Raw genomic sequence first — 25194 nt, forward strand, 5'->3', positions numbered from 1 at the left:
TCGCCGCGAGTTAAATTTTTCCGTCAGCACCGTCAGACTCGAAATAATTTTATTAACAAAACGATACTAACTACTTCCGAAACGGACACTTTTTAAAAAAACGCTAAACACAACGACATCCCGTATCTTCCTGCTCACCGCGAGTTAAATTTTTTTACCAGCACTGTTAGGCTCGAAATAATTTTATCAACAAAACGAAACTAACTACGTTCAAACCAGACAGATCTTAAAAAACACTAAAGCCGACGACACTAACAACGACGCATAACACATGGACCGTTTTCCCTTCTGTAAATAAAACTGCATTAAATATGAATATGCGGCCGAAAGCCCCCGCCGCATCGCGCGAGCCGGGTCGGACTAGTTCATTAATAAAACTCGTAACAATTTATGGTACTAACTATTTATCAATATCAAGATATGACTAATAATGAAATATTAATAATTATGAAAAGCATTAAACTATATTTTATACTCCGTATATTACTATTTGTCTATTTAGTATTGATTACAACTATATTTTATGGGAGTTGGTGATATCGTTTCATGGTGATGAGATGACTAAAAGTTAGACTTGTTTTAGTATATAGGATTAATAATAATAAAATAGTTATATTGTAGGAAACAATAAATTAAATTTCAGACAGGATTTAAAACTTATGGAAATTCGATTCTACCATTTTCATAGCGTCTATTATTATTATTTTTTATATAACTTTTTTTCCCTACTTAAAGGCCGGAGGTCCTCTCGGAAGCAATCTCTTTATCCGTCGAATAAAGAAAGGGATGACTTTCTCTACTCTTGAGAGTGTTTCACTCTGAGTGAAAAAATAACTTGTCTTTATTCTCGGATATGAGAAGGATTGTCTACATATTATCTTCCTCATACACCACTCATGTAGTATTGGGTATTGTTGTGGTTGTAGGAAACAATAATTCAACGTAGCAAGTGTTATGGAAACGTGGCAGCCATTAATGGGCTTCAGAAGGAATTCTGTTTTACAACGTTTTTTAGCAGACTTACTAGTGTTATTTTTAAGTGGTACTCCGTAAATCAAGTTTATATAAGGGTATTTGAGTAAAATAGTGGGCAGACACTTGAAAGTGAAAAATGCGTTTGTGTTGGAGTAACACATATGATGCTTCTTGAAAATTGCATTTTGTGCTCATAATAACGCAGTTAATTGATTTATAATTTTCATTTGCCAAACACAAATATTTGATTAATTACGATTTCTAAAGGTGATAATCAAAAAATCTTGCTTCCGTCGCAACCCCAAACACCCTCTGAGTCACAGACAACTCGATTAGATTGCATACATTAAATTAAAAATTATTTGTTATCTCATGATAGTCTGCACGAAAAAGATCTTATACTTCTTCTTTATCCGTTTAGAAGTCATATCACATTAAAATTGAGACATTGTTTTCACCATTTAAACCCGGTATATACTAAAATCAATTACAAATTGACCAAAATTTTCTTATAAAACATACACTTAGCATATTAATTAATTAAAGAAGCTGAAATGCAAACTAACTTAAAACACATATGGGATCACACACTTGATCCTTTCAGGAAAATCATCAAACTTGTTTACATACCATTTTCTAGTCTCATAACTCCTCCCAATCAAGTAACATGAGTCACCGAGCGCGATGACAAAAGCCATTGGTGTTTGGCTAATGAACGACAACCCCCAAAAGATGACGATTTCGAACAAATAATGAGGACAAATAACCAACCCAAATAGTCCTCCTTGAGGAATCTTGTACTCTTTTTCACCTTCCTTCCTTAGTTTCGAGAGGAGATTGTGATGATAAAAGCTTCCAATGATTCCAACAATAAACATTATCGAACCAATGTATTTTAGATCGATGGATGGCTCGTCGAGACTCATGCTCAGATAGTGAACGACTATCATGCTCGTAGCAACGTAGAAATAAAAGATGGAGATGAGAATGATTGAACCTAGAATCATGCCACCACTGTACTTGTGGACAAACAGAACCTACAAACCATAAGTTAAAACTCAGACATAAGTTAAAATACGACTTTGACACCATGCTGATAATAATAAAGTTCATGGGTTCTGTTTTTTTATTTCCTATCAATTTGTTGAATTTTAAAGTTTTTTGGAAGCAACCACAAAATGGAACTAAAACGAAATTCATATTTCAAAACCAAAACACGAACTGAAAACTGAATATTCAGCTCGACTTTTGTTAAAACTAAAAATTTTAAAGATATATAATTTTACTAAAATTATCATTATGATTTTAAAATCGATTTATGGTCCATATATACAAAAATAATTTAACAAATATATTATTCGTTGAATCTTAATTTTAAATTCAGTTTAACTGAATTTAAAAGCGTAATCAAAAATCGAATTTAGATTCGTAAACTAATTAAACCGAAGAATTCAAATTTATTATTATTATTATTATTTTTTACAATTTTCATTAGATTTGATTTTAAATTTAAACGATTTGGAGTTAACGACATAAATTAATAAATTTATGAACTAAAACAAAATTTACATCAAACTATACATTTTCATACTTACACTTCTAACATGTACAACCTGTTCCTATAAATTTTTTCATTCGTCCCAATTTAATAGTCATGTTTTTGTTTTGATTTTTAAAGTACATAATTTAATAGTCTTATTTTGACTTATCAAAATTACTAATATTTCAACTTTGACTTTGAATAACTATTTTTGTGTTACCGTATATTTGATAAAAGTTATATTTTTAAAGTACCTAATTTAATAGTTTTTATTTTGACTTTTTAAAATATTAATTTTACTTTAAATAACTATTTTTGTGTTACTGTATATTTGATAAAAGTTACGGAGTATATAAAATGAAGACAAAATTGCACCGGGGGTCCTGTGGTTTGTTCGAAACAACAAGCGGAGTCCAAAAGAATTTTTTCACCTTGGGGGTCACTATGGTTTGCAGATGTTTCATGGGGAGTCCATTCTCTGACGTCCGTCAAAAATCTCCGTTAAATCTCACCATGTGCCAAGCACATGAGGGTAAAATGGTCTCTTGAATTTTATTTTTCTAATTGATATATCACTTTTTCTCATCAAACATAACCTGCAACTCATTTCACTCTTCACTCTTAACATTAAAATATGGGAGGTGATATCGATTCCATTAGAATATGTTCCAACAAAAAGCTTTTACCTTCACAATCAATCACAAATTGTTTAGATCTGTATATCGTATTTGTTGCCACAATTTCTGCCACCAAACTTTCTCACTCGAAGATGATGAAATGGAATTTGGAACCTCTCGCAATTGGACGTCCACCATTACCACCGGTGCAATTTTGTCTTTAAATTTTTTTAAGTATTTTTTTTACATTTCTTTTCTTTTAAATCACACCAATTCCTTATCTTGCTCTAACAAATCAAAATACAAATACAATCAGATCTCTATCATTGATTCATTTCTCGCAACCTAGTTGAGTTGAAAAGGTATATACATCATTAAATCCAGATTCGGGCATCATTTGTTTATCAGTACTTAGGAGAGCATCAGATCTCGAGCATTCAGATTTTTTTCTGGTGGTTGTGGCCGGTGGTTTGAAATACGAAGTTGGAAAATGAAATGTTTAAGAACATATACAAATTTCTTGTAAAAAATACCACCACCAGTTGGATCGACATCAAAGAGACGGAGTAAGGGTTTTATATTTAATTTGTAACACCGCCGAAAAAATCGCCAAACCCATCTCTAGAATTGCAAGCAGATCTGAATTTGAGTATTTTTAGTATTTAATTTTGTGGTTTGAAAGAAAATGTGAGTTTGAAAGAAATGGGGAAAAAATACGGTACAGGTAAGTAGGGTTTCAAGAGTTTGCAGCTGTAAAGAGGAAGAATAAATAAATACCGAAAATACCCTCATGTGCACTGCACATGATGAATTTTAACGGAAAAATATAACGTCGCTAGCAAAATGGACTCCCTATGAAACTATTGCAAACCACAGTGACCCCCAAGGTGAAAAATTTCTTTTGAACTCCGCTTGTTATTTCGAACAAACCACAGGGACCCCGATGCAATTTTGTCTAAAATGAAAGTACATACAAAACTTAATTTATTCATATAAATTTAATCAAATATCAAATATTATATAACAAAAAAATTTATTTAAAGTCAAAGTTATAAAATACAAAACTTTGAAAAGTTACTATTAAATTAGGATGAAGGTAGCAATAATTTTGGGTGTAGAAAAACATTACCTCAAAATCTCTTTTGAAGAAATGAAATGTAACAGCCAGCTTAACCAAAAAGAATCTAAGATCGCCACCGGGTAATAGGAAGAACGCAACAACTCCGGCCAAGAATGCCGGCGTGTATAGTATCAGCATACCTATTCTACTTGATAACTTAATACCTTGTTTGGTTGAAGGTTTTTTAGTTGAACTAGAGTTTGCGAATTTGGAATATTCGAGATGATTTCCTATAACCTCTGCAATGCCTAAGTAAACAGTCGATATTAATGTCACAATAGTTGCTAATGTAACCCAAATCGACGGCTCATCGAACATGAAATGTTGCAACACGGGTATCTTCATTTGTTGTTGAACAATGTAAAATTGATTGAGGGTTTTTTGGTGAAAACTAAATGGGTTTGCAAATTGCAATTTAGTTTAAAGGCACGTGTGTGTATATATATGATTGAAAAGATCGAGTTGCCTTTAAAATAAATGAATAAAAACAAATGATTGAAAAGAGTAGGTGCTAAAATTAGTCAATGATATCTGTGTGAAAATGACCCTTTTAACTATTATATTATATTATATTATATTATACTTATATTCTAAAACACATTGGTAAATTATTATATTATATTATATTATATTATATTATTATACTATACTTATATTCTAAAAAACATTGGAAAAATGAATAGTGCTCATGGGTGTTTTCGACTTTTTATCTTTTTTTCCCAAGTTCAATCACAAACACCCTCACACTTTATCCAAAAAATTGAATCCACCTCCAAACAGAGGGGTAAAGTGTCAATTAACCATTCTTATAAAAAAATTTAAACAAACTCCACCCAAATATTCAACGGGTCATATCTTCGCACTCGTACCGAGTTAAATTTTTCCACCCATATCGTTAAACTCAAAATAATTTTAGGAACACAATGTCACTAGTTATACGCAAAACGGACGCTTTTTAAAAAATGCTAAATATTTGGGGTACTTTTCATACACGTTAATTCTCCGTTAAATTTTTAAAAGTCGAAAACTCCATAGCGAAGCGCGGAGATGCACATATATTGTTAATTTTAAATAACATTTAAATATTTCACGGGTTATACCTTTTAGTTCGACTCGAGTTGCGCTTCAACAACATCATCGTTAGCCACAAAATTTTTTTACAAACTAAACGCAATAAAATACATTGAAAATCAAACCCCGGCGCGAAGCGAGGGTTCGAACACTAGTTTTAACTATTTATGGATTATATGCCATCGATGAAGCCATGGATATACGGGACTATCAATCATTTTTTTATAGGAGTTGATCTTGTCACACATAAATTTGATTCAACCACATCAACTATCGTAAACTTCTCAATATACCCTTTTAAATTTTAAAGAGAGACAATTATTAACTTTATCCCATGGATACTCTTCTTTTCCCAAGTCATACTATCACCCTATTAGACTACTCGTAGCGGCATCAAAGCCATAATGTGTCGATGTGGAGGGAAAGAAGCGCCACAAAATGGCGTATCCGTGCGTCTCTTTGAGGCGTTTCTTAGGCGTATGTTCGAATCCAATGAGCCAAGCAATGTGAGTATGAATCGGGGTTAGTTTTCTTTTTTCTTCATGTTGCTTACGGCTTATATAAGCTTGTTGTTAATTGAGTAAACTTAGGTTTAAAAATCACTTGCAGGTTAAAGAGTTTCTGATTAGCCTGCAAATTGTTGGGGATATTATAGAGGAATTGACAAATTGAGTATATTGCTTTGTAAAAGTGTTTTGCCTGTACAGATCTTTCTACGGATTATGAATATTATGGGGGGTATTCAATTAAGAATATTTTTGGAGTATTTCTATATATACTAATAGACAAAACACTATTTCACTATTCAGCAATAGTAATCAGGGGTATTTTCGTCGTTTCACTTTTTTTTTTGTCCCCAACGATAAAATAAGCAGCTTTCGTAAAAGAACCAACCCTTCAATGTTACCAAAAGATGTCGAAAAAAATTATTTTTTACAAAAAAATCAACTAACTTTTTTTTTCTTCTCTCTTTTCTTCCTCAACGATAAAAGAGGCAACTTTCATAAAATGAACAACCCTTCAACGCTACCAAAAGATGTCGAAAAACATTCTGTTTTACAAAATAGATCAACTAACTTAAAAAAAAAAAATAACGAACGATAAAAGAAGCAACTTTCACAAAAGAAACAACCCTTCAACGTTAGATGTCGAAAAAAATTCTTTTTTACAAAATAGATCAAGACTTTTTTTTTAACTCGCATTCAAAAACGGAGCCCCTGATACGAAACGAGGGCTCCACAACTAGTTAATTATAAAAGGTAAATATAAAGGGTAAAATATGTATTTCACTATAAATAGTGTGTATGGATTAAAATCAAGTGTGAAAGGATCACCTCCCTTTTTTATTCTTTGGAAACAATAATAACCAATGTGAGACAAAAAAAACAAAACAAAAGGTTTTAAGCAAGTTATGTTATAATATATATATATATATATATATATATATATATATATATATATATATATATATATATATATATATATATATATATATATATATATATATATATATATATATATATATATATATATATATATAAATGGATAGTCAATTATTGATACACAAATGTAATATTATTGTATTACCTAAACTTGTGATATTTTTGCTATAAATAGCCATGAATGCAAGCATTAAACTTGCACCATTTCTCACACTTACAAAGTGTTTCTTTCTTTCTCTCCAATATCATCTTTGTTCTTACATTTCATTATTACTATTCTTAATCAAGAATCAAACCACTAAAGGTAGTTATAAGCCTACTGAATTATAACACGTTATCAGCACGATAATCTTAATACTAAATATGGTTGACTCTACCACGTAAATGATATATGGTCGGTTATACCACCTGAAAAATATATGGTCGAAAATGTCGCCTATTTATCATTTATGTTACTAACATTTATTTATGATTGCTTACACATGGTTGACACTGTCGCCTACTTATCATTTATGTTATCTTAAATTTATGTTTAGTGTTTATATACTTATGAATATAAATTGACTCTAATTTATCATGTTGTTTGTTTTAATTTTTTGATAATAGAAAATGTCGAATCTGAAAAAGCTTAAATTTACTCCTTTAGAATCAACTGGAAGCAACTACATGTCATGGGTTATAAAAGTAAAAATGCATCTTAAATCAATGGGCATTCTTGAAACCATAAATGAAAACAACACTTGTTCTAAAAAAGAACAAGCAACGGCATGTTGCTTTATTCATCAACATATTGATGAATGCTTACAAAATAATTATGTGACTGTAGAAGATCCTCATGTTTTATGGGAAGGTCTCAAAAGCAGATTCAATAATCAAAGAGAAATTTTACTTCCAGCTGCTATGGAACAATGGAGAATGTGACGACCCGGAAATTTTCGACCAAATTTAAACTTAATCTTTATATAATTCCGACTTGATAAGCAATGAATTTTAATAAATCTTGAACCTCCGAAAAGAGTTTTACACAAGCTTTTGGTCACCCTTTTATTCAGACGATTCACGAACGTCATAACTTGATTTAATTGTTTAATTGTTTAATTATTGTGTATATATATGGATTTATATATATTTAACTTAAAAATATTATAATTAAATACCTCATTAAGTATATTAACAAAATATTATATATATATTTTCATGCTACTAATTTAAAGAGTTTTCAAACATATATATGTTACTATTTAAACGACGTAATTAACTTATGTTAAAATGTATTTACATATAATGTATTACGAGTGTAAAATACATCCTTACAAGTATTGAATACACTTTATAATATACCAATACATATAAAGGATAGCTATACTCGTATTTCTGTTCAATTTCCTCAAGAATTCTACTCGCATTCATACGGTATTTTTATCCGTATTATACACAGCTTCTAGAAGTATTTACTATTAGTATATACCAATAGAAATCTGCAATTATTTGTGTAATATGTCATCCATGACCTAATCAATTTAATATGTCATACATGACTTAATACAATTTAACTTATCTTAGATATTTTCACTAAAAGCCAAAATTATAAGCTTATAAATAAGGATCATTTTAACTCATTTTTACTTCACATTTTCTTAAACTAAAAACACACACTTGAATGCTCTCATATCATACTTTAATCTCAAAAACTTTTCTATTCATAATCAAGGTAAAATACTTCTCAAAATCTTTGTTCAATTCATTGTATAGTTGCTATCTTATTATACTTATAAAAATTGTAAAAACTAGAACTTGTTTTGGTGAATACCAAGCTTGTTTGAAAAACTAATCTAATCTTTCTAACATAACTCTAATAACACTTATTTATATGTATTATGATGTTATATTAATTTAATATAAGAACTTATAGCTTGTACATATGAAGAATACCTTGAAACTTAACATATATTCTTTAATCTCCATTCGGTAAAAAGCGGGCTGTTTTGGGTTGGGAATTAAAAACCTATCTTAGACTTTGAGTTCGAGGCTAAGACTTTGGAAATATGTTAATATATGTAAATAAGACTTTCAGTATTTTTTTCATGATTTTAGACAAAGTGGAAGTATTTTATCAAAAATCATATATTGGGTGGATGCCGGGATTTTTCCAAATATGTCCACCGACACAAAAAGAGGGTAAAGCTCTAAAAATTACTACTTGGAATGAACTTTTCGAATTGTTATGTAAAACACTTCTTAAGGAATCCATGGGAATTTGATTCACTTTAAACGGAGTTGTAATGAATATTTGACGAGCAAAACAAAATCTGCTAAAATTAACGTTGTATGGACGAAATTTATATTATAAAAACTATATTAACCATATCCTTGTTAACTTTTCTTATATCTTATATATATATATTTGGACATGTTATCAGAAGTATAACAAAATATTATAATCTTGGTTAATTCTGTGATTGTATATATGTATAATAATATTCTTGGTACGTCCTAACACACTAAGTATACAATACGTTTTGATAAATCCTAAGACAATACGTACACAATACATCTTAGTTAATTCTAAGACAATACGTATACAATACGTCTCTGGGTTGATGCAAAGACAATACGTATACAATACGTCGTGGGGTAATTCTAAGATTATATATATATATATATATATATATATATATATATATATATATATATATATATATATATATATATATATATATATATATATATATATCGATTATTGGACTGTTGGACTTTTCGGACTATTTTGGACTACTAACAAAGGACTACTAACAATGGACTACTAACATAAAATATTAAAAATTATTATATAAGTATTCTATGAACTTGTTTTATTTTATTCATATGTCGTATTATTATCTGAATCGTTATTATTGTTATAGGTTCGTGAATCCAAGGACGACGGTCATATTTTTAATAAGTTGAAAACTTATTATTAATATACTTTTACTACTGTGAGTATATAGTCCCATTTTTAAACTCTAAAAATATTTTGGGATGAGAATACATGCATTTTATGTTTTACGCCATGGACACAAGTACTTAAAATATATTCTACGTTGAGTTGTACTACATTGCATATCTTCCCTAATAGCTTGGTAACTAATATTTACATGTTGTAAGAACATGTAAGCGCGAATCCTATTGATAGATCTATCGGGTTTGACAACCCCAACTGGGCTAGTCGCTCTAGTATCGTAAACGGTTGCATAGTACTTCGTTTTTACTACACTTGGTACAGTGTAGGGAGATTTCATAATAAAGGGAATATGCCACATTAATGGTTAAGTATGGTTACCGAAGCGCTCAACAACTTATAGAATACTTTTATACACTTGCGAGTGTATATATATTTATAACTATGAAATCTTGTGGTCTATATTTATATCGATGCTAAACCTATATATCTAACCAACCTTTGTGTTGACTATTTAAGCATGTTTATTCTCAGGTCCTTAAGAAAGTCTTCCGATGTTGCATTATCTGAGCAAGCTGTGCATGGAGTCTCATGCTTTGGTTTAAATAAAGTGTTGTATTTAATAAAACCTTTGTCATGTATTATATTCGACTGTTATGTCACGTGTGTAGTATTTGGAAACCGATGTATTTTGGGAAATATTTCTTAAATAATCGCTCACTTGTTTAAAACATGCATTATGTATAATAATGGTGTTTTTTTTAGAAACGAATGCAATATTTTCTAAAACGTATCATATAGAGGTCAAATACCTCGCTATGAGACCAATGAATAACGTACCGCGTTTATAGTAATATGGACGGGTCGTTTCAGTTGGTATCAGAGCGGTGGTCTTAGCGAACCATATCTTACATTAGTGTGTCTAACGGATAGTTATTAAGATGCATTAGTGAGTCTGGACTTCGACCTTAACTGCATGTCAAGAGTTTTGCTTATCATTTCTAGTCGAAAATCATCTGCTTATCACCCTTAGAAAATTACCTGCTTATCATTCTTAGTCTAGACACATCTTACTGCATTGATTACATGAATAGTGTATAGACAAAATTCATATCTTAGCGTATCTGCTAATTCATATCTTAGCGTATCTGTTACTGTAAACTTTGCCTAACATATTTCGTAAATTCCTCCGTAATCTATGAAATCTTTTGCTCTCTATATATAGATATTCTATGTAATTAGAATACCATCCGATAGCCGGAAATCATTTCATATCGAAAAATCCTTTATTCAATCGTACGAAATGGAACACTCCACTAGTTCAAGTCCCTCGAATTCCGATATGGAGTTTCACTCGAGATCTGAAAGCAGTGTGACCGGAATGGATCAACCAATTAGCCATCATCTATTTTGGATGAATTGGAGATGGGTTCGTAGTCTACTTAATCATTGGAGACAAGAAGAAGGTAATCCCTTCCATCCACCACATTGCCCTCTTGGTAAAGAACATAAGACACTTACCGGCGAACCCGTTCGTAACACCATTTTCTCTCTCCTTTCTAGGATATGCCGCAGCGAGTATAATATTACTAATATTATTGAGGCTATCCGACCTTTACTCCGTATCTTGCATGGTGAATTATTTAGTAAAAAAAAAATTACTGTCATGAAAAACAAAACTTCATTAGCAAGTGCATCCTACATCATTTCATTCCCTTTATAAAGCTCTTGACCTCTCTTTTTATTCAAGAAACTTTAAACATCTTCTTTCACAATACAAAACAAAATAAATTCTCATCGTCTATACTCACATCAAACCACTACCAGCACCAGCACCAGCACCAGCACCAGCACCGGCACCAGCAGTACCAACAACATCACAAGCCTCAACATCGCAAGCTGCATTACGAGCATCAACATCATACGCACCGCAGGCACTGAGGGATACCAACAATAATGAGTGATGAAGTATTAATTCATTATTTCATTTACGTTGAAGAAATATTCCGCGGCAATTATGTAATCTCTAAAATTTTAGGGATTATTCATTTCTAGTTCCAACTGTAAACCAAATGAGATTAATATAATATTAACTCATTAAATCCATATTACATCTGAAGAAAATATACATACATATATTTTCATAAAGACTGTAATAAAAATTCTTTTGTACAAAATATTACTTGTGAAATTTTATTTTAACGGGTAGGTAATACCCGAGAAATACTTAAGTTCACAATAATATGTTACACTGTACATTTTCAATGATGTTTCGACAATCGTTAATTATACTCTCTCCTTTCATAGCAATATACATCATTTCACAAAATTCAAGACAACCATTTTCCATACCAATTTAATTACATATTCTGATTTTGACAGATCAAAATCCAAGTCAAGATTTAAGAAGTGCCATCAATCTTAGAATCCTACATCCTTCAAAATCATACTTTAAATTAAAACTATACTAGAACATCACTTTCATTCACAGAACTCATAACGATATTCGTATCATTCAAGATTCACGACGAATTCATTATACGGATATTGACGATGACAACCTGCGTCTAAACCGTTCAAAATTCTTGAAAACATCTCAACTAAGGAACAATCGAGAGAATGAACCAATCACAAGATACATACGAAGAATATATGCATATAGATATGCATTCGGAGGACACTTGAACCTAAGCAAAGGTTCAATATCTGTGTCAGATCCTTTAGCATTATTATTACCTAAAATAACTTTACAATCCCTTTTCAAAATAGCGAATTTTATCACAGCTCCAAAAAGACAACTTCGACTTGTAACATCCCGCGTTTTTCCGTTAAATTTATTTTTAACACCGTTTTTTTTTTTAAATAATATCTTTCGTATTTAAATTAATAGTTTCCGTGAGTAACGTTCATTATATTCCCGCTATTTAATTTTGACATCACCCGTTTACTCGAGCGTTTTAAAAATATTCGTTTGGTTAATTCCCGCACCTGCTCTGAAACTTGAGGGACTAGTTCCGCCACTTGACCAAAGAGGTGGCTAGTAGTTGACTAGTCAACCACTCACCACCTCCACCCCTCATTCATCCATTTCTTCTTCTTTCTTTCTTTCTTTTTTTCTCTCAAGAACACAAACATAAATCATCATCTAAATTCGGATCGGGAAGCAAACTTCAAAACAAATTACATATTTGGAATCCTCTCTTCATCCTCTACAATTTGATACCAACTTCATCTCGTTTGGGTAACATTTCTAAAACTCTAGATTTCTCTAAATTCGTTTTATATACTTGAAATTGTGTTAGTTAGTGTCTATGGCTCGTGTGTAACATGAATATATGTTTTGTTTGCTCGATTTGTGGTTTGGAGTAACTAGTTTGTGTTCTTGAAATGGGTTTGCTTAATCTTTGATTTTGAAAGAGTAAATGTTGTTAGATTGTTAAAGTGCATGTTTTAAAAGTGTTACTAGCATCATTAGCTTCATTTTGATATGTAGGTTGATTTGTAAAACTTCAAAAACGTGATTATTGATTTTGGATGCTTGACTAGGGTTTGCTAGTTCTTGAAATGAATTTTTGGATGCTTGAATGCCATGGAATGTTAATTGTTAGTGATTAGTTGTAATGTATGCTTCATTACCTTCAAAACGGCATATCATATGTGTAAATTGGATTCCCGAAACTTAAAATGCGATTGATGAACTTGAAACTTTGAAAATGGACTTTTAATGACCACTTGACGAGAAATCGGTTATTGAAAATGTTGTCTTTGTTTGATGAAACATGTTTAGTTGTGTTCCTTGTCAAAAGAGCTTTCCAACGGTATAAGATACGTCTTCTAATTGTTTGCGGTTTGCGTTTTGCGTTTGTTTGAAAATTTACCAAGTCTTGAACAAGTGAAACAGGCCTGGGACCAGGCCACGGCCATTGTCGCGGCGCGACAGGCCTGGCCGCGGCGCGACATTTGCCTTGTCCAGCTTCTGTCCAACTTTTCCATTTTATGAAAAATGTTTGCTATGTTCTAGACCTCCGATTCACATGTAACTTGGCCAACATGCTCATATATGACTTCTAAGCTTAGAAAAATAGTTCGGGACCCGACCCGAACGTGTTGACTTTTCGTTGACTTTGACCAAGTTTGACTTTTAGTCAAACTTAACCAAACTTTATTACAATCGTTCTAACATGCTTTTATACTTGATTCTTGCATGAAACTTGACAACGTGATTCACATGCTATACTATTCGAGTCGTAACGAGCCATAGGACTAATTGAACACGTTTCACCTGACCATGTGTCGTAACCGGTTAATTGATACAATTTACTTGTTTAGGTCAAGACTAAGCAACTTTCATGCACACGTTTACTTTGTGAAGTACCTTTATACTCGTGCACTCGAGGTGAGATCATAGTCCCACCTTTTCAAATACTTTTATTCTTTTAAATCGTGGGCTGAGAAACATATACATTACATACTTATATACATTTCACATGTATATATACTTTTCATACTTTTATACTTTGAACACAAATACGAATACAAAGATACAGGCGAGTTAGAACAAAAGTCCTCAATCCAATTATCATTAGTTCCACTTGCAGGGTGTAAGTGTAAGCGAGTGATTATGTTGTGTGGCCATACGGGTTTAACGAACCCTCATTCAGACGGTTCGCTACCGTTAGTGGATGAAATATAATTTCAACGTGCATAGTGTATGTTCTAACACTATATTCAAAATTCAGAGGGAAGATTCAGTTAAGTTTTGGTAATTGGGTGCTCGTGATACAGACAACATCTTTTGGGATGTATACGCTTGATATTCACTTTATACTAAATCTTATGGTTTACAAACACATCTTTAGAGATGTATACGCCTTGATACTAAACCTTGTGATTCAAAAACATACTTTCACAAATACATTTATGATCTCACCAACGTTTTTCGTTGACAGTTTTCTACATGTTTTCTCAGGTTCATACTTGGCTACTTGATACATGCTTCCGCACTCTTTGATTACTTGATTGGAGTCAACCATGCATACATACGCTAGGGATAGCACTTTTGGATTCAAACTTTTGTTTACATACTTACGCTATTTATAGCAACTGTGTTTTTCAACTTATATTATGTCGCAAGTTATTTCATTTATACTTTATGACTTTTGTAAACTTAGACTTGCTGTCGAATGGTTTTGTAAACTAAACTTGCAAGTCTTGTACCTTTCAAATGAATGCGACATAATTTTGGTCAAACGAGTCTCATATAGGGACTACGACCACGCAACGGGACCTAAGTTAACGGCGCCGTCAATAACGGTTTTGGTCGGGTCGCTACACGACTTTTCATCCGGAGTAGCCTTATTATAACCTTGATATATACGTTGTCTTTTCGCCATCGTTACTTGTGACGACCCGAAATTTTTTGAACAAATTTAAAATTTATCTTTAAATGATTTAATATTTTCGACATGATAAGCAAAGTCTGTAATATTGAGTCTCAAAGTTTTGGAACTATATTCATGTAATCAATTATTCTTTGACTGTTCTCGAAGATTCACGAACAATCAATATATATATATATATATATATATATATATATATATATGATTTCAAGTTATTTAGTAAACGATAGTAACATTCGATTATTGATTCGATTGATATTTAGATAGGTTAACTAAAACGTTTAAGATGAACCAGTAAAACACTAATTTGCTACAGTATTTTTGAATTGCTACAGTACCCGAAAAGCTACAGTGTTTTCGAAAATCACTGTTTTCTACAGTAAAAAAAACTATGCTACAGTAACTTTACTACAGTAAAACACTATTTCAAAATGAAAATGTATATATGTATATGTATATACTACGAGACGATAATTTATAGAAGCAAATAACCAAAACACTTAATTGATTAAAGCTATACTTCGAGTGACATAGTTTATCAATGATTAAGTTTAATTTTTGATAAAGGTACACGTCGCGTAACGAAAAGTACTAGTTTTCTAAGCGTACGAAAATGCATTCGAGAAATCGGAACCGGGACATAAGTCGAGTGACAACGTACGACATATCGGAACAAAAGTTACAAGTTAACTATGCACGTAAATATAATATAATATATAAATAATTATAAAAATTAAATATATTATATATATTATATAAAATTATGTCAAAAAACTAAAAGTTAAACGAAGTGAGCTGGTGACAGATGGCCATGCGATCGCATGGCCAAACAACCTCCAAACCATGCGATCGCATGGAAGGAGAAATCAGGCCAACACTATAAAAGCTCGACCATTTCTACTTCTGATTCAATTCATTTTACTCCGTATTTATATTATTATTATTATTATTATTATCAAGATTAATATTATTAATCTTATTATTATTAGTATTATTAATTAGTATTATACATAAAATACTACGACGAGGTTATGAGTGTGTCACTTTCAAAAATGGGGTTTCGAGCGGGATAGAGCTAAGGAAACTATGGGTTATAGCTATGGAGGTTATGGGTAATGTTCGTGGGTATTGTTTGCAAATCAAACCTAGTGTTTATCATCTCTGTTACGTCTACGTACTTTCTTACAATATTGAATCACAATATTGATACGTGAGCATTCATATCTTATCTTTTATATATTAATAGTGTATACATGTCTAGTGCTCGAGTATATATGTTTATGCATGCTTTTATGCTAAATTTCGTTGTTAGATAGTATGATGAATCACGAATTAAATACATATATTACTGATAAAAGGTATATGATATGCATGTCATTGGAATGCTGGCGAAAAATCAATAACTTTTCATTTAGAAACCGCGTAATTTCGGTGAACGAATTAAAAGTTATGATCAACTGAATTATGATTAACGTTAATTGAAATTGCTTTTGAATCTGCAATTGACATTTAAACAACTTGTTAATAAGATTGATAAAGTAGATTTTTGAATATTACCAGCCGAGTAAATGAATCCTTATATAGGACACGTCTCGTTTTGTTAAACAACTGACTTTTTAAAACAACTTTGGATAACTTTTGTATGTCGATCACGAGCATTAGGATTGTGATACACTATGACCTGACCTAGCTTGATAGACATTTATTGACCAACATATGTTCTCTAGGTTGAGATCTACGGTTATTTGGTAATCCAAGTTTCGGTCACATTTTGGTGAACGACTTTATATGCTGCCAAGGTGAGTTTCATTTGCTCCCTTTTTAATTGCTTTTACAATCTATATTTTTGAGCTGAGAATACATGCACTTTATTTTAAACGCAATGGATACAAGTACATACTAAATTATACACCGAGTTTGAACCGAAAATCCCTTAGCTTTGGTAACTAGTAACTGCCAGTTATAAGAACTGGTGGGCGCGAGTAGTTGTATATGGATCCATAGGGCTTGACATCCCCGTCTGTTCCAAGTATAGAAACCCTAGCCTGAACTATAAAATAGACGTATGCTATTTGAGTTTAGTACACATTGGTTTGCGTGTATTGTACATGTTGGTTGCATGTATGTTAAAATAGGGGTACTTATTATAACGTTAAAGTTTAGCTACCAGGGTGCTTAATCTTGTAGAATATTTTGATAAATGTTTCTGGATGAAACAACTGAAATCTTGTGATCCACCTTTATGTACAGATTATGCAAAATGTTAAAACTATGAACTCACCAACCTTTGTGTTGACACTTGTTAGCATGTTTATTCTCAGGTTCCCTAGAAGTCTTCCGCTGTTTACTTATATGTTAGACAAGCTATGTGCATGGAGTCTTACATGGCATATTTTTCAAGGAAACGTTGCATTCACCAAATCATCACCATGTAACTTATTTTGACTGCATTGTCAACGGAAGTACTATTGTAAACTATTATTTACGGTGATTGTCTATATGTAGAAATCATCAGCTGTCGAAAACCTTTAATTTAAATATTCATTTATGGTGTGCCTTTTCAAAAGAATTCAATGTTTACAAAATGTATCATATAGAGGTCAAATACCTCGCAATGAAATCGATGAATGGCGTGTTCGTCTATATGGATTTGGAGAGATCGTCACAGTTGGTATCAGAGCGTTGGTTCTAGTGAACCAGGTCTTGCATTAGTGTGTCTAAATGATAGTTGTTAGGATGCATTCGTAAGTCTGGACTTCGACCGTGTCTGCATGTCAAAAGTTTTGCTTATCATTTCTTGTCGGAAATTACTTGTCTATCATCTTAAGTCTAAACGCGTCTTATTACATTGATTGAATAGATAGTATAGACAAAATTCATATCTTGGCATATCTATTACAGTAAACTTTGCCAGACATCTTCCGTAAAATCCTCCGTAACTTATGGGATTCTGGTATTATAAATACATATGTAAACTATGTATTGAGGAGTACCAAATTAATCCTATAATCTATTTCATTCCAAAAATCTTTTCCTTGATTACACAAAATGGATCCTGTATCTAGTTCAAATTCCTTAGTTTCCGACAGCTATTCCGATATGGATTTCCACTCGAGCTCCGAAAGCAGCGTAACCGGAATGGATCAACCAATTAGCCATCATCTATTCTGGATGAATTGGGGATGGGTTCGTAATCTACTTAATCATTGGAGACAGGAAGAAGGCGATCCCTTCCATCCACCACATTCACCTCTTGGCGAAGAACCTGAAGCACTTACCGGCGAACCTGTTCGTAACACCATTTTCACTCTCATTTCCAGAACAGCTCGCAACGACTACATAATATCCAATATTCTAAATCTTATTCATCCGCTTGTCCGAACCACCAATCATCCGGGGGTAGTAGAAAAAGTCAACGAGCTTCGCGCTCGAGTAGTGACTTTGGAGAACATAATGCGCAACTTGCAGGCATCACAGGCACCACCAGCATCGGCGGCAACAGTGCCACCAACAACAACACCAGCAGTACCATTACTACCACCAACAATAACATCCCCATCACACGCCTCAACATCACAATCTGTACCTCGGATATCAACATCATACGCACCATAGGTACCAAGGAGTACCAACAACAATAAACGATGAGGTATTGATTCATAACTTCATCGGAAAAATATTCTAAGGCGATTATGTAATCTCTAAAATTTTAGAGATTATTTATCCCAGTTCTAACCATAAATCAGATGAATAGAGATTATCTATTCTAGCCTTAACCATAAATCAGATAGAGTAGAAACCCTGATCGGAATGGTGCGTAAGGTACGAGCTAGACTTGTTTTACCAACAGCATCAACAGTACCCTTAGCCTCACCAGCACAGTCAGTGCTGTCAACATCGCCTCTAACATCACAAGCTCCGCCAGTTCAAGAAAGCACCGTGGACATCATTACGAGTCAACAACGAGTATATTGTATCAATGAATTATGAAGTAATAACTCAATTCATCTAAAGAATTTATTGTATATCTTATATATATAAATTTTAAAACCATCATAAATCTTTTCGTACTAAGCTATTATGTATGAATTGAAAAAGGGTAAATACTACTTGGTTAATTCATATTACTAATATGCTATGATGTACATCCTTCGTTAATGACTTAACCATCGTTAACTACAATCTCTGTTTCAACTCAATGAATTCCATTTCATAATAAACCAAGTGTATTATTCAATTACATAATTGATTTTACATTTTCATTTTCGATGTACTCGAAACTTTCCAGAAAACATCATTTGTGCCTTATAAGGTTCACAAGAATTCCACGAGCATCAACATCCTTCACCGAGGAATAAGAATAAATAATGAAGTATTGATTTCATTAGTGAAATACTCCGCGAAGATTATGTAATCTCTACTATCTCCGTCTCATTCTAATAGTCCACAGATAAAAAACACGCAGTTTTAGAAAATTCCACTAACTTCATTTCTCCACCAATAAAATATCTTCTCTCTCCAAATCCACCAATGAAATATCATCTTTCCTTTCTATTTATGGAAGTGGACTATCAGAATGGGATAACCCAAAATGGAATACTAGCCTATTGGAGTGAGACGGAGGTAGTAATATTTTAGAGATTAATCATTTCTAAGTCAAGCCAAAAATCAAATGAGCTTAAAATGATATTAACTCATTAAATCTGTACTACATCTGAAGAAAATATACATACATATATTTTCATAAAGACGGTAATAAAAATTCTTTTGTACAAAGTATTAATTGTGAAATCTTTAACGGGTAGGTAATACCCGGGGAAATATTTAAGTTCACAATTAATATGTTACACTGTACATTCTTCAATTTTGATTCAAAAATTATTGACTATACCCACTACTTTCACAACGCTATACATTCGTTCATAGAAATCTGAACAACTATTCTTATTCAAATTCAATTATAGAACAGAATTCAAGTCAAGATTTAACAAGTGGCATCATTCTTAGATCTCTACATTTTTCAAAGCTATACTTTGACTTCAAAACTGTAAAAGATCTTTTAGCATTGTTATTACCAAAAATAATCTTGCAATCCCTGTTCAAAGTATCCAGTTTTACCACACTTCCAACCAGTCAACTTCGACTTTTCAGATTAGCCTTATTATAACCTTGACATATACGTTCTTGTTACTGGGGAACCTTTCATGTTCCACCACATTAGCAGTAAATTTACCAACAACTTCATTGATCCCTGACCTTCCGAAAAATCATTATACTCATTGAAACCCTATCATGTACTCATCCACATCTTGTAACGGTAATTGCCATACCAACTACCGGGAATTAGCAATCAGTATTTCGAATTTCGCAGCAATTCTACGTCAACAGTTATATATATACATATAATGTCTATCTTATAGACTTACATACTTCGAATGTGAAGTTTCTGAAAAACACCCCAAACTGCGAGACTAGTTCTCCGAATTTTGGAAAAATGCTGATGAAGCAGCAAAAACTTTAAACGACCTTAACAGCCAAAAGTTTGATGATAAAGAATAGTGTGTTGGCAAAGCTAAAAAAAAGGTTTGAAACTGGAAAACGGATTGAGCAGACCATGAAGGAGGCTGTGGACAAATCACAAAGACTAAACCTGCCTTCAAAGAATCCAAATGATTCAGTGTCTGCTGAAGTCATTAACGAATACCTTGCTCCTGACTCTAAACCTTTACGAATAAATCTTCTTCATCATCCTTCAATATTAGAAATTCTAAGATATCATCGTATCTTTCATTATAAATATCTTCGATATTCCTGAAGATATTTTCACAATTATTCTTATCTGAAATCATTTATCTCTTTGCGCTATCTTTATTACATCATAAAAGAAACTATTTAGTTTCTAAATCCTGAAAATTTCGAAAAATGGATGTTTTTGAAGTAGTGTTGGGAATTGAAGCATGAGTTAGTATAATATAATGACACTTGATCAACGTAATTATATTACAGTAAGTCATGCTGAGTTTCTAATGGAACGTGATAAAGATTCACGGATCATACCCTCATCATGAACCATGTTACATAACTCTTTCATTCTATTTAACCTCTAAATATATCAAGAAAATATTTTTCTTGATGATTCGGACTTTTTCGAATATTCTGGTAATTTGAAAAATCAAGATCGTGCCATTACACTTTCTTTCTTAGAACATTGACTATGTTCATTTCGAAATGCATAACTACGAATTCTAGACCATTATAAGCTTGACTTAAGGTCGGGAAGAGAAAACAAAAGCATGAAGCTCCGAAATATAATGGAGAATTAAAAGCCCGAGAAAAACCCCGAAATTACAAACTGTGTATATCAATGCGTATAGCAATATAAAGGCACGGGAGAATGAAAAACATTATAACCCCAAGGTAATATTAGAAGAAAATAACCTCATCTGGTGGCAGATGAAAAAGAAGAATGAAGGATACGATAGCCAAGAAAATATCAAGAATCAGAACTGGATTAAGCATTTTCACAATCTATTAGGAAGTATGAAATAAGGAAGAAGCTTATAGGAGTGGTGAAAATAAATGAAACGGAAGAGGTCAATTTATAATGAAATATCAGACATAGCAATCGAGGCAGATTACGCATTTAATTAAAGAAGATCTTAATCTCCTTAATTCCCGAAGAATCAAATCTTATTTAGAATATGAAGATTTTCTATTCCTTAAATTCCGGGAATCAATCGTTACTACGTCAAAAATTAAGACGAATCTCTATTCCTTCATTTCACTCTTTTACGATAATTTCTCTCATACGCTTCGAGTAATTGGATTGTTTTATCCATATTATTCAATGGTGATAAAACTCTAATTATCAACTCATATTCGTCATGAAAACATTTTTTATTGTTTGCCATGACGACCTCACTCAAATTTCGGGACGAAATTTATTTAACGGGTAGGAACTGTGACGACCCGAAAATTTCTGACCAAATTTAAACTTTATCTTTAAATGATTTAATATTTTCGACACGATAAGCAAAGTCTGTAATGTTGAGTCTCAAAGTTTTGGAACTATATTCATGTAATCAATTATTCTTTGACTATTCTCGAAGATTCACGAACAATATATATATAATTTAATGTGCATATATATATATATATATATATATATATATATATATATATATATATATATATATATATATGATTTCAAGTTATTTAGTAAACGATAGTAACATTCGATTATTGATTCGATTGATATTTAGACAGGTTAACTAAAACGTTTAAGATGAACCAGTAAAACACTAATTTGCTACAGTATTTTTGAATTGCTACAGTACCCGAAAAGCTACAGTGTTTTCGAAAATCACTATTTGCTACAGTAAAAAAACTTTGCTACAGTAATTTCAAAATGAAAATGTATATATGTATATGTATATACTACGAGACGATGATTTATAAAAGCAAATAACCAAAACACTTAATTGATTAAAGCTACAATTCGAGTGACATAGTTTATCAATGATTAAGTTTAATTTTTGATAAAGGTACACGTCGCGTAACGAAAAGTACTAGTTTTCTAAGCGTACGAAAATGCATTCAAGAAACCGGAACCGGGACATAAGTCGAGTGTCAACGTACGACATATCGGAACAAAAGTTACAAGTTAACTATGCACGTAAATATAATATAATATATAAATAATTATATAAATTAAATATATTATATATATTATATAAAATTATGTCGACAATCTAAAAGTTAAACGAAGTGAGCTGGTGACAGATGGCCATGCGATCGCATGGCCAAACAACCTCCAAACCATGCGATCGCATGGAAGGAGAAATCAGGCCAACACTATAAAATCTCGACCATTTCTACTTCTGATTCAATTCATTTTACTCCGTATTTATATTATTATTATTATTATTATTATTATTATTATTATTATTATTATTATTATTATTATTATTAAGATTAATATTATTAATCTTATTATTATTAGTATTATTAATTAGTATTATACATAAAATACTACGACGAGGTTATGAGTGCGTCACTTTCAAAAATGGGTTTTCGAGCGGGATAGAGCTAAGGAAACTATGGGTTATAGCTATGGAGGTTATGGGTAATGTTCGTGGGTATTGTTTGCAAATCAAACCTAGTGTTTATCATCTCTGTTACGTCTACGTACTTTCCTACAATATTGAATCACAATATTGATACGTGAGCATTCATATCTTATCTTTTATATATTAATAGTGTATACATGTCTAGTGCTCGAGTATATATGTTTATGCATGCTTTTATGCTAAATTTCGTCATTAGATAGTATGATGAATCACGAATTAAATACATATATTACTCATAAAAGGTATATGATATGCATGTCATTGGAAAGCTGGCGAAAAATCAATAACTTTTCATTTAGAAACCGCGTAATTTCGGTGAATGAATTAAAAGTTATGATCAACTGAATTATGATTAACGTTAATTGAAATTGCTTTTGAATCTACAATTGATATTTAAACAACTTGTTAATAAGATTGATAAAGTGGATTTTTGAATATTACCAGCCGAGTAAATGAATCCTTATATAGGACACGTCTCGTTTTGTTAAACAACTGACTTTTTGGAACAACTTTGGATAACTTTTGTATGTCGATCTCGAGCATTAGGATTGTGATACACTATGACCTGACCTAGCTTGATAGACATTTATTGATCAACATATGTTCTCTAGGTTGAGATCTACGGTTATTTGGTAATCCGAGTTTCGGTCACATTTTGGTGAACGACTTTATATGCTGCTAAGGTGAGTTTCATTTGCTCCCTTTTTAATTGCTTTTGCAATCTATATTTTTGGGCTGAGAATACATGCACTTTATTTTAAAAGCAATGGATACAAATACATACTAAATTCTACACCGAGTTTGAACCGAAAATCCCTTAGCTTTGGTAACTAGTAACTACCAGTTATAAGAACTGGTGGGCGCGAGTAGTTGTATATGGATCCATAGGGCTTGACATCCTCGTCTGTTCCAGGTATAGAAACCCTAGCCTGAACTATAAAACAGACGTATGCTATTTGAGTTTAGTACACTTTGGTTTGCGTGTATTGTACATGTTGGTTGCATGTATGTTAAAACAGGGGTACTTATTATAACGCTAAAGTTTAGCTACCAGGGTGCTCAATCTTGTAGAATATTTTGATAAACGTTTCTGGATGAAACAACTGAAATCTTGTGATCCACCTTTATGTACAGATTATGCAAAACATTAAAACTATGAACTTACCAACCTTTGTGTTGACACTTGTTAGCATGTTTATTCTCAGGTTCCCTAGAAGTCTTCCGATGTTTGCTTATATGTTAGACAAGCTATGTGCATGGAGTCTTACATGGCATATTTTTCAAGGAAACGTTGCATTCACCAAATCATCACCTTGTATCTTATTTTGACTGCATTGTCAACGGAAGTACTATTGTCAACTATTATTTACGGTGATTGTCTATATGTAGAAATCATCAGCTGTCGAAAACCTTTGATTTAAATATTCATTTATGGTGTGCCTTTTCAAAAGAATGCAATGTTTACAAAACGTATCATATAGAGGTCAAATACCTCGTAATGAAATCGATGAATGACGTGTTCGTCCATATAGATTTGGAGCGATCGTCACATTACTGGGGAACCTTTTATATTCCACCACATTAGTAGTAAGCTTACCAGCAACATTATTGCTCTTTAACTTAAATCTCTCTGAAAGATCACTATAAATCCTTGTCATGTACCCATCTATATCTTGTAACAATAATTGTCATACCAAACCCCAGAAAGCATCAATAATTATTCTTGAATCTCACATCATTTCTGCATATACATATAACGTTATTTCCTGGAATTATAATTCTGAAATCCGAAATAGCACTTCAGCCTACAAATCAGTACTATGAAGTTTTGAAAAAGCTGAATGAAGCAGCAGAAACTGTAGACAACCGTAACAGTCAAAAGTTGATGATAAAGAATATTGTGTTAGCAAAGCACAGAAAGTGAGAAGGTTTGGAACTGGAAAACGGATTGAGAAAACCTGAA

General features: G+C 32.1%; 1 protein-coding gene across 1 annotated transcript; it reads right to left on the reverse strand.

Annotated features, from left to right (window-relative positions):
- Positions 1-1541: 1541 nt before the first annotated feature.
- Positions 1542-4597, reverse strand: LOC139892835 (uncharacterized). Its single transcript, XM_071875963.1, has 2 exons — positions 4262-4597; positions 1542-2012 (listed from the first exon to the last, which is right to left on the reverse strand). Exons 1-2 carry the CDS (start codon positions 4595-4597, stop codon positions 1542-1544), a joined length of 807 nt encoding a protein of 268 aa, XP_071732064.1.
- Between the last annotated feature and the right edge of the window lie 20597 nt (positions 4598-25194).

The sequence above is a fragment of the Rutidosis leptorrhynchoides genome, chromosome 2 (assembly GCF_046630445.1).
Source record: "Rutidosis leptorrhynchoides isolate AG116_Rl617_1_P2 chromosome 2, CSIRO_AGI_Rlap_v1, whole genome shotgun sequence".
Lineage (NCBI taxonomy): Eukaryota > Viridiplantae > Streptophyta > Magnoliopsida > Asterales > Asteraceae > Rutidosis > Rutidosis leptorrhynchoides.